This window comes from Cervus canadensis, chromosome X, assembly GCF_019320065.1.
Source record: "Cervus canadensis isolate Bull #8, Minnesota chromosome X, ASM1932006v1, whole genome shotgun sequence".
Lineage (NCBI taxonomy): Eukaryota > Metazoa > Chordata > Mammalia > Artiodactyla > Cervidae > Cervus > Cervus canadensis.
In genome coordinates this window covers 37,031,309-37,043,611 of record NC_057419.1, presented here as the reverse complement: position 1 = coordinate 37,043,611, position 12,303 = coordinate 37,031,309, and the positions used below count along the sequence as shown (strand labels likewise).

Sequence of the window (12,303 nt, the reverse complement as noted above, 5' to 3'; positions counted from 1 at the left end):
CAGTCTTACAGGAGTGAGCCCTTAAACCTGTGTGCAGTTTGACTCTAATCCAGGGAGTGTCAGGATTGAGTTGAATTGTAGAATACCCAGTTGGTGTCTGCAAAGAAATGGAGAACTGCTAGGTGTGGAAAAACCCCACATTTGGTGTCAGAAATGTGAGTAAAAGCAGCTCAGTTATAGTGGCTTGTCACTAGGCAACACATGGTTAACAATCCATTTCACCCCTTACTGTGTGATCTTCGGCGGGTCACAGTCTCACCAAGCCATTTCTTCAATTAAAAAATGGAAATGCTACCCTTGACCTCAAAGGATTATGGTAAGGATTAAACAAGAAACCTATGTAGAGTACCTAATACACAGATGGTACTTGATAAATTCTCCAGTGATAGAGCACAGAATGCTATGCTGCACTTTATGTTTTAGGAGGGAACCAAACTCCTTTTCAGTCTACAACCTGAAGATAAGATGTGTTAGCACATGTCAGAACTCAGGTGGTGATGAGTGACAGATGGCTAAATGGTCTGCAAAGGGACTCCAGGGTAGGGCACCAGTGATAAAGCAGCCCAGCACCAGGTACCTTATCCCAGTCTTTGGCTGTAGTAAACCAACAGCCTATATGCTAGTGTATGTTAAATGGGTCTTAGATCTGGAATACTAATGACAGACTTCTGCCTAAATGATTTTTACATGTATTTGTCAATATCAACTATCTCAGTGAAAGAAAGTGAATGAAAAATGCTTGAGAAAAGTAACTTTAATATTATTGATATCTGGACTGTGATATACAAAATTGACATTCTCAGAGTAAAATTTAAAATGGCCAGAGTAATGTTACAAAAACTTCTCTAGAAATAACACAGTTCTATTAAGTTTACAGAGTACGCCTAAAAGAAAAATATAAGAATATTTGAGGAAAGAAACATTAACCTAGTGCTCAGAATACCAAAATACATGTATGGGGGGAAAGCAGGAGCAGGTGGTAATTACAATATTTACAAAAAAAGTTAGAACAAAAACTCATTTTTTGAGTTCTCTCACCTTAAGCCTGAAGGCTTCATGCTCCCAAAAGAATCCAATTATGGGAACAAATTACCTCATACTCAAGTTTTGCTTTAAAATACTATAAAACAGGTTATATTCTCAAGTTTTATTAAGTTGTTTATATAAACTTAAAGTCATGAGCATGACTTCAGGATCTGAGCTTTTTATGTCAAGTGCTTTAACTAAGCAGTCTAAGGCCTCCTGTACTTTTCCACACTCTTTCAGTTCTTTTCCACGCAAGACAAGAGTGTCATAGTCATTCACAGCCTCCACTGCCTCATCCTGGGGAGAGTCAACCAACTGTCCACCAGACAAAGGCTCAGGGTCACCCAGAGAGGTCTCCTGAGCCAGAGCACCAGGCTTAGATGTACTTAACCTACTGGATTTATTTTCTGAAGACAGTGTTTCTCTGGAAGGATCTTCTTTTGTATGCTCTGGGGCTTCATCACTGCTTTCCTCTGCTCCTTCCTCCAGATAATCTTCAACAACCTTTGCTTCATTGCTATTGTCAAGTCTTTCCTCCATATCCTCCACGTGGTCTAAAACCACATTAATAAGAGACCTCCTAGAAGCCAGGGATCTTCTAGAGTTTACAGACTTATTTATACTGTCAGATATTTTAGGTGAAAAGAACCTTCCAGGTGGACTGATGTCATTTTTGGGAGTTGAGGCATCAAATTGTTTTACAGATAAAAATGGGAAGGGAGATGTGTTGAATGGGTTTGTGCTTGAAGTATCTTTAAAAGTATGTTCACCTTCATCATCTGAATCAATTCGTCTGGCTTTTCTTCTGACTTTCACATTAACTACTTCTTCTGGCTCATCATCTTCCTCAGTAAGATCCACACTGAGACATGCTTTGCTACGCACTGACTCTGCTCTTGAATTAGCTGCAGAGCCACACAAGCTATTTTCTTTCTCCACATGCTCCAAAGACTGACTGGAAAGATTTTGTCCCTTGTCTGCGGAGTCTTCCAAGAAAAGATTGAAATCACATGCATACTGTGCTGAAGAGGCTAAAGGTTCCTCTTCCAATTTGGCCTCATTCGCTTGAGCATCCTGCAGTGCACTGTGGGCTGCTTCTAAGTCATCATCAGCTATTTTAATAACAGATACATTCGATTCTGGCCTTTGATAGTCCTTTGTTTTGGGATTAGCAGGCGAGGCATTGCAGTGATGTAAAATCACATCATCCTCTAGTTGATCTAGATTTGGTCCAAGATCAACTCTGACTGACTTGCTAGGTAAATAATTAAAACTTCCCAGAGGGCTCTCTTGCTCTGACTCCTGCATAAACCCCTCTTGTGATGCCTCTTTTTGTACAGCCATCCCTGATAAAGAGTCAGGGAAAATTTCTACATCTCCACACCCCTTGGGTAAAGTAGTGACAAAGTCATCATCAAATGTACTTACACATGAGTGCCTACCATCTCGTGGGATGGTATCATTCATCTTTATCCTGGAGAGATCTTTCTCACCCTCTTTGGGCAGATCATCAATGATTACGCTGGCCATTAGAGAACTGATTTCTTCTTCCTGGGTGTGATAAATAGGTAGACGAGATGAAGGCTGAGGCTGTGGTTTATTTACTTCGGCACGTTTTTTCTTTGTTTGAAATACAGGTTCTCTCAGCCAGATGCCCTCACTCCCAGGTTTTTGTCTTTCCATTAGGAGCTCTGTATTTTGAGACTCGGATTCAACAAGGAATTGAGCTTTCTGAACCCTTTGTTGAATATAGTGAGAGTCTTCGATCACATCAAGCTCTTCTTTAAAAGACAGGTCACGTGTGTACATCAAATCATGATCTGAGATTCCAGCTATCCTCAAAGAGTGCAGGAAGGCAATATGTTCATCTAGGTTCTTATCAGATCTCCTCTGAGCAGCATGCAAAGACTGAAGCTGCAGCTGGGTTGCAGAGTTCTGAAAATCCTCAACTGTAAAGAGCTCTCTCAATTCTTGTTTACTAAAATATCGGAAAGGGTTCTTCTTATCACCAGTAGTTTGTCTTATTAGTGAGTCCTTGAAAACCTGTCTTCTGTATATTTTTTCCTCTACAGTTCCACAAGTGATGAGCCTATAAACTACAACATTTTCTTTCTGTCCAATTCGGTAAACCCTATCCACAGCTTGAGCATCAGTTGCAGGATTCCAGCTAGGATCAAAGATGACCACTCTGCTTGCTGCAGTTAGTGTTAAGCCAACACCACCTACTTGAGTGGTAAGCAGAAAAACAGAGTAATCTTTATTTTGCTGGAATAAACTAATTCTTTTTTCTCGTTCCACAAGATGAGTAATTGTTCCATCGATTCGCAGCATCTTAAAGTGCCTATTCTTTAAGAGACGTTCAATGATGTTTAGAATTCGTCTTGACTGGGAAAACACCAGAGTTTGATGCCCTTCATCTCGCAGTTTCTTAAGCAGGTCCATTAGAAATACCATTTTTCCAGATTCTTCCATCAGTGTATCATCACTTATTTGATCAATATGGTCCACATCTGAGGAATCTTCCCCTTCAATTTCATCCTGAACAGATAATTTGGCAGCTCCTAGATTCAGCAAACCACAAGCTCGTGCAGATAGCAGCCTAGGATGATCACAGAGCTTCTTTAAGACACTCAGCTCAGCCAAAGGTGAGCGTGTCTCCATTAACAACTCCTTGATATGATCTAGAGACACAAATTTCCTGTATATTTCTTCTTGTAAAGGTACAAGGCGTATCCAAATAATTAAATCATTTTTCCTGGAAAGGGAAGGCATTTCACATATGGCACCAACATCTGGACTCTTTTCACTAAGCTGGACCTCTGGGTTGCTTGACCTTTTCTTCTGTACCTCTTCTTTAGTCCTCCTGAGAAAATAGGGCTTTATGATTGCCATTAAGTTTTCAGATATTTTAAATCCCAAAGCTTTTTCCCCTGGGGTAGCATCCTTCTCTCTTGCTCTAGTAATAGGATTTTCATACTCCATTTTAAAAGTTCTTAATGTTCCTAGCAGGGACCCTTGACAAGCAAAATCAAATAGGGACCATAGTTCTTGTAAATTATTCTGGATTGGGGTTCCTGTGAGGAGGATGCGATTACTGGCAGGGATTGCACGAGCACATATTGCTGACTTGGTAGATGAGGTTTTTATTTTATGTGCTTCATCAAGGATGACATAGTCCCACAAAAATTCTTGGCCATTCAAGCTGGAAAGCTGCTGCCAATTATTGATTAACATTTGGTATGTGGTGATAATGACACCATTCCTTTGCTGAATCCGACAGAGGTTTCTGGTACGTTCATCCTTGCTAGGACCATGAAAGGTTTTGACTCTCATTCCTGGAGTCCACTTGACAAATTCTCTTAGCCATATACTGATGAGACTGGTTGGCATGATAAGAAGCACATGGTTCACAAGTGAAGCATCAAACATACCAGAAAGGAAAGCAATGATTTGAACAGTCTTTCCTAACCCCATATCGTCTGCCAGAATGCCACCTCTCCTTCCATCCCTATACAGGCTATAGAGAAAAGCTACACCTTCCTTCTGGTACTCATATAGTTGGTTGTGCAGTTCTTGATAAAGCAGCAGGCCAGAGTTGCACACATCTATGAATTCATCATCTCCATGTTCTGCCAACTCCTCCAAGGCTTCCTCTATTTTTTGGATTCTGCTCATCACCTTTTCGTTGGGAAAAATGTCCTTTGCCAAGTTGAAAAGTTTAAGTGCTTCTTCCAGATCTCCATTCTTAGTTGCTTCTTTGGCCTCCTTCACGTATCTGTAAAAATAAGGTTAAAAAAAGCTATGCATACATAGAGACTGAAAGGTAGAAGATTAGAAAGAAAGGAAACGAATTGAACATTCAGTCTAAGAATGCTTTAGAGTCCATTTTGGAACCCAAACCATAGTTGAGCTTTCAATATCCTCAATTCAGGATGGGAAAGATTAGCACAGAAGATACCAATGAAAGGTGGCATCACTTAAGAAGACACAAATATCCACCAAACCCTGCTAGCAACAACTTCAGGTATTAATTGTAGGAAATGTATGTGCAAAGGTTATTACACATACAATAACCAACCTATATTGTGGGAGCATGGAAACAAGAAGATACATGAGCACTTCTCAGGCCTTATTTTTCTGGATCTCTGTGATACATTTCACACTGTTGATCACTCTGTCCTTGAAAATCCCGCCTTCCACTGGATTCATATAGATTCCTCCTGGTTTGCTCCCCCATCATTGGCCATTTATTCTCTGTGTCTTTCTTAGATCCCTATTCTTCCTCCTCAAAGGCTCAGTCCTAGCCCTCTTCTCACTCCTTTTCCTTTCTCCTTATTGTCTCCTAGAGCTTCCACTCCCACCTATGTGTTCCTAACTCCCAAAACACTTTCTCCAACCCAAGGCTTGCCCTCAAGCTCTAGTCTAGACCCATATTCCAGCTGCTTTCTGTACATCTCCACTTGAAAGTTTCACAGGCATCTCCAATTCAATTAATTCCAAATTAAACTTATTATTTACCCTCTTAAGGCATGCTTCTCTGTTTGTATGGTAATAAATGACAGTAACATCCACTCAGCCATACAAGCTAAAAATCTAAGGATCATCCTTGACTCCAACACAAATGAATGATCCTTGACTTTTCTCTCTAACCACCTCATCCCTTAGCCAACAGTCCCCCAAGCCCTCCTAACTTTATTTCCCAAAAATAACCTGTGTCTTGCTCTCTCATCTCTACCACTACTGTGGTCCAAGTCACCATCATCTCCGGATTGGATAACTGCAACTTCCTACTCACTGGTTTCCCTATGTCCACTCTTGGCCCCTCCAACATATTCTCTGCACAGGAGCCAGAGATATTGTCTTAAAACATAAAAGAAATTATCAGTCCTTTGCTTAAAAGTCTTCAGTGGTTTACAGTTGATAGATTTTGAAAGGGTGCCACAACAATTCACTGAGGAAAGAGTAGTCGTTTCAACTAAATATTCATGTGCAAAAGAATGAAATTGGTTCCCTACCTCACAACATACAGAAAAATTAATTCAAAATGAATCAAAGACCTAAATATAGGTGCTAAAATCACAAAACTCTTAGAAGAAAGTTAGGTGTAATAGGTGTAACTCTGTCATGACCTTGGATTTGGCAATGGTTTCTCAGATATGATGCCAAACACATGTGCAACCAAAGTAAAAAATAAATTGGGCTTCATAAAAGCTAAAAACATTTGTGCTTCAAAGGATACCACGAAGAAAGTGAAAAGACAACCCAAGGAATGAGAGAGAATACTTGCAAATCTTGTACCTGATAAAGGATTTGTACCTAGAATATATAAGGAACTCTTACAACTCAATAATTAAAAGACAAAGAGGGACTTCCCTGGTGGTCCAGTGGTTAGGACTCAACACTTTCACTGCCACAGCCCTGGGTTCAATCCCTGTTCAGGGAACTAAGATCCCGCCAAAAAAAAAAAAAAAAAGACAAGTAACCCAATTAAAATGGGCAAAGTATCTAACTATTTCTCCAAAGAAGATATACAAATAGCTTACAACCACATAAAAAGATGCTCAACATTATTAGTCATCAGGGAAAATGCAAACCAAAACCACAGTAACACTCCATGCCCATTAGGATGACTAGAATCAAAAAGAGAAAATACCAAGTGTTGACAGCAACATGAAAAAGTGGAAAAATTGAAACTCTATAACACTGTTGGTAGGAATGTAAAATGGAGTAGATGCTTCAGAAATTAGTCCATCAGTTCCTTAAAAAGTTGCACATAGAGTTAACATGTAATTTAGGAATTCTACTCCCAGGTAGAAATGAAAACATTTGGTCACAGAAAATCTTGCACATGAATGTTCACAGCAGTATTATATTATTCACTAAACCAAAAGTGGAAATAACACAAATGTCCATCAAATGATGATATACCAGATAAAAAGGCGATACACCCATACAATAGAATATTATGCAGCCATAAAAAGGAATGAAATAATGCTACAGCATGAATGAGTCTTAAAAACATTTTGCTACATGAAATAATAAGCCAGTCACTCACTGACACAGAGAACAAATTAGTGGTTACCATTGGGGAGAGGAATGGGGGTGGTGGCGGGCAACATAGGGATAAGGGATTAAAAGGTACTAACTATCAGGTATAAAATAAGCTACAAGGGTATATTGTACAACACAGGAAATATATCCAATATTTTATAATAACTATAAATGGAGTATAAGCTCTAAAAATTGTGACTAACCATCATACACCTGTAACTTACATAATATTGTACATCAACTATACATAAAAATGCCAGTCACAAAAGGGCATATGTTTTATGATTCTATTTATATGAAATGTCCAGGTTAGGCAAATTCACAGAGAAAGTAGATTAGTGGTTGCCAGGGGCTGGCATCTGGGGCATTCATGAACTGGAGAGGGTATGATGGCTGAAAGGTAAGGAATTTCTTTTAAGGGTGATGAAAATGTTCTAAAACTAACTGTGGTGATGGGGTGCACAACTCTGTGAACATACAAAAAATTATCAAACTGTACGCTTTTATGATATAAGAATGGAATGGTATCTCAACAAATCTGTTAACAACAACAACAAAATCTTCAGTGGCTTCCTATGGCCTAAGACTGAAGTTTAAGCTCTGTAGCCTGGCATTCCAGGCCCTGACTGATACAGCCAGGAACTGCTGATCTCTCTGCCTTAACTTCTGCCACTTCCTGTCTCAAACATTTTCTTTTAACCCCTTGTGCCCATCATACTACTTTGTCCTCTAAAGCTTAGGCTCACACCACCTTCCTCTTCTGGACTATACTCCTCTCCAAGCTGACCTCACTCATTCTTTAAGACACTGTTTCTCAATGTTCTGCACAATCTCCTGGAGGGCTTGTTAAAACACAGATTGCAGGACCCCAACATCAGATTTTCTGATTCTGTAGTGAGGCCCAAGAATTTGCAGTTCTACAAAGTTCCCAGGTGATGCTAAGGCTTCTGGTCCAGAAACCACATTTCAAGATATGCTTTAAGATCAGGCCTCACCTGTGGTTCCTCTAGGATGCCTTTCATCCCTCCCCTCCCCTCATCAGTTGTTCCACCTCAATACTCCCCTGTATGTTCACCTCTATCAGTACATTTAACACACTGTATTAAAATCACCATGAAACAATCTAGCTGTATTACAAATGTATGAAACAACCTCATTGAAGAGGGTGGAGGGAAAATGTGCTGACCTAAGTAACCTAGGAAATGAATGAAATCTGTAAGAGTAAAACTAAAAGAAACATAAGCATGTACTCTAGTGGATACAGTTGTTTCCCATGGGGGTATGAGGTAAAAATTCTGATACTGAAATGCATGTATGCTAGAGTTGAAGAATTAAGTAAATGGATGGCAGACAGTGGGAGCCAGGTTTCTCACTGTTGGAATGGGAGTTTACAGACTGGTTAAGAGAAGGTTACAATGATCCAGGTGGTAATGGATCAGAATTAGAAACATCACTATAAATCCATGTTCAACATAAATACAGATCAGTTCAGTTCAGTTGCTCAGTCATGTCCAACTCTTTATGACGCCACGGACTACAGCATGCCAGGCTTCCCTGTCCATCACCAACTCCCAAAGCTTGCTCAAACTCATGTCCAAGTTGGTGATGCCATCCAGATAGATAAACACAGATAGTTAACCTAAAAATATTTACAGACATGTGGATATACGTGGGTTAGTATATACACATATTTCCTTGCTCTATCAGCTAAGAGGGCCTAGAAGCAAGGAAACCCCAGCAGCAACAAGCACATCAAGCACCCAGATCTTGATTTCTAGTACCATTTGCCAATAAAAGGACAAGGCCTCCTTAGAAAAATGGCATTCTAGGGTTATGGCAAGAAATCTATAAGATGAGCCTGGAGCATGCTGTATTGTCAGAAAGTAAGGAAGTGGTCAAATACAAACAACATCCCACAATGATAGGAGTGTGTCAAAGAGACACAGGTGCCAAAGGAAAGAGCTCCCAATGGTCAAAGCCAGAACAATTTGAGCAATACAATAAAGTAGTATTGGATTACAACTCAAAGTATAAAATAAATATTCATGAGTCCACAGATATATTAGTCCAATATAAATGAGTGAATAAGTACAGGAAATGAGACAAATCTCCTGTGCAGAAGAATTTCAAATAATTTATACAGATACTCTACCCTCAAGAAAATGAAGCATAATTCCTACTCCTTAACTGTGGAGTACATGTTGTAACATCCTTCCAAAGAGTACAGTAATGGAAAAGTGCAGTGCGGAAAAGAGTAACTTTAAAGTGAAGAAACTGGGAATTTCCTGGTGGGCCAGTGGTTAGAGGACTCCATGCTTCCACTGCAGGATCCCTGGTCGGAGAACTAAGATCCCACAAACCATGTGGTGTGGCCAAAAACAAAACAAAAATAAAGTGAAGAAACCTGGCAAACAGTACCTCAGCCAGGTGATTACAGTCAACATCAACAGTGATAAGTCATGTGGATAGTATATACCCTTTTTTGGCTTCCCTGATAGCTCAGTTGGTAAAAAAATCCGCTTGCAATGCAGGACACCCTGGTTCGATTCCTGGGTCGGGATGATCCACTGGAGAAGGGATAGGCTACTCACTCCAGTATTCTTGGGCTTCCCTTGTGGCTCAGCTGGTAAAGAATCTGCCTGCAATGCAGGAGACCTGGGTTCAATCCCTGGGTTGGGAAGATCACCTGGAAAAGGAAAGGCTACCCACTCCAGTATTCTGGCCTGGAGAATTTCATGGACTGTATAGTCCAAGGGGTCGCAGAGAGTCAGACACAACTGAGTGACTTGCATTTTCACTTTGACATGATTTAATGAAAAGGGTAATTTACCTCTGTAGTCTCCCCGCCCCCCCAAAACCAAAAGCCCCAGTCTAAACATGAGAAAGTACACTGACAAATCCCAACTAGGAGAACAGTATACAAACTGCCTGATCAGTACTCCTCAAAATGGTCAAGGTCATCAAAAATACTGGCAAGTCTAAGAAACTGTCACAGGCAAGAAGAATCTAAAGAGACAGATGACAAAATGTAATGTGGTGTCCTAGACAGGATGCTGGAATACAAAAAGGATATTAGGTAAAACCTAAGGAAATCCAAATAAGTATGGATTTACTGAGTAATAATGTATCAGTATTGGTTTATTAGCTGTAATTAATGTACCACATAAATATAAGATGTTAAGAATACAGTAAACTAGGTGTCGGATATATGGGAACTCTCTATTATCTTTGTGATATAAATCTAACACTACTCTAGAATTAAAAGTTTTTTAAAAAAAAGAAAAAAAAAGTCCATTTGTGGACTTGCCTGTTGGTGCGGTGGATAAGAATCCACCTACCAATGCAGGGAACATGGGTTCGATCCCTTGTTCAGGAAGAGCCCACATAATATGGAGCAAAGAAACCTGAACTACTGAAGCTGAAGCTCCAATACTTTGGTCACCTGATGCAAAGAGCTGACACATTAGAAAAGACCCTGATGCAAGGAAAGATTGAGGGAGAAAGTGGAGAAGGGGACGACAGAGAATGAGATGGTTGTATGGCATCACTGACTCAATGGAAATGAGTTTGAGCAAGCTCTGGGAGACGGTGAAGGACAGGGAAGCCTGGGAGCAGAGAGGAGGTGGAGAGGAGGAAGAGAAGGCTGGACAGGATCAATTCACTCTCCCTAGGAGAACACAGGGAGCAATTTCCAGGCTGGGAACAACAGGGAGGGAACATGTTTCCACCCATCAATAGCATTTGGATTAAAGATTTACTGAGCATGGCCCCGCCCATCAGAACAAGACCCAGTTTTCCCCATAGTCAGTCTCTCTCATCAGGAAGATTCCATAAGCCTCTTATCCTTATCCCTCAGAGCAGAAGTGAAAGTGATGTTGCTCAGTCATGTCCACCATGACCCATCCATCTTGGGTGGCCCTACATAGCATGGCTCATAGTTTCATTGACTTAGTCAAGGCTGTGATCCATGTGATCAGTTTGATGAAAGTGAAATCGCTCAGTCATGTCCGACTCTTTGCGACCCCATGGACTGTAGCCTACCAGACTCCTCCGTCCATGGAATTCTCCAGGCAAGAATACTGGAGTGGGTTGCCATTTCCTTCTCCAGGGGATCTTCCCAACCCAGGGATTGAACCTGGGTCTCCCACATTGCAGGCAGACACTTTACCCTCTGAGCCACCAGGGAAGTATCCCTCAGAGGGAAGACAGAATGAAAACCACAATCACAGAAAACTAATCAAACTGATCACATGGACAACAGCCTTGTCTAACTCAATGAAACTATGAGCCAGGCCGTGTAGGGCCACCCAAGACGGACAGGTCATGGCGGAGAGTTCTGACAAAACATGGTCCACTGGAGAAGGGAATGGCAAAGCACTTCAGTATTCTTGCCTTGAGAACCCCATGAACAGCATGAAAAGGCAAAAAGATAGGGCACTGAAAGATGAACTCCCCAGGCTGGTAGGTGTCCAATATGCTATGGAGAAGAGTGGAGAAATAACTCCAGAAAGAATGAAGAGACAGAGTCAAAGCAGAAACAACACCCAGTCATGGATGTGACTCATGATGGAAGTAAAGTCTGATGGTGTAAAGAACAATACTGCATAGGAATCTGGAATGTCAGGTCCATGAATCAAGGTAAGCTGGAATTGGTCAAACAAGAGATGGCAAGAGTGAACATTGACATTTTAGGAAACAGTGAACTAAAATGGACTGGAATGGGTGAATTTAACTCAGATGACCATTGTATCTACTACTGTGGGCAAGAATCCCTTAGGGAAGTGGAGTAGCCCTCACAGTCAACAAAGAAGTCTGAAATGCAGTACTTGGGTGCAATCTCAAAAACAAAAGAATGATCTCTGTTAGTTTCCAAGGCAAACCATTCAATATCAGAGTAATCCAAGTCTATGCCCCAACCAGTAATGCTGAAGAAGCTGAAGTTAAATGGTTGTATCAAGAACTACAAGACCTTCTAGAACTAACACCCAAAAAAGATGTCCTTTTATCATAGGGGACTAGAATGCAAAAGTAGGAAGTCAAGAGATACCTGGCTGCTGCTGCTGCTAAGTTGCTTCAGTCGTGTCCAACTCTGTGGACCCCACAGACGGCAGCCCACCAGGCTCCCCTGTCCCTGGGATTCTCCAGGCAAGAACACTGGAGTGGGTTGCCATTTCCTTCTCCAATGCATGAAAGTGAAAAGTGAAAGTGAAGTCGCTCAGTCGTGTC

General features: G+C 40.9%; 1 protein-coding gene across 1 annotated transcript in view; it reads right to left on the bottom strand.

Moving 5' to 3' along the window:
- Nucleotides 1-553: 553 nt before the first annotated feature.
- ERCC6L (ERCC excision repair 6 like, spindle assembly checkpoint helicase) overlaps nt 554-12,303 on the bottom strand; it is a 26,009-nt gene continuing 14,259 nt past the window's right edge. The window contains exon 2 of the mRNA XM_043459175.1: nt 554-4,801. Coding sequence (XP_043315110.1) covers nt 1,141-4,801 — 3,661 coding nt within the window. The 3' untranslated portion in view covers nt 554-1,140. The remainder of the gene's footprint in view (nt 4,802-12,303) is intronic.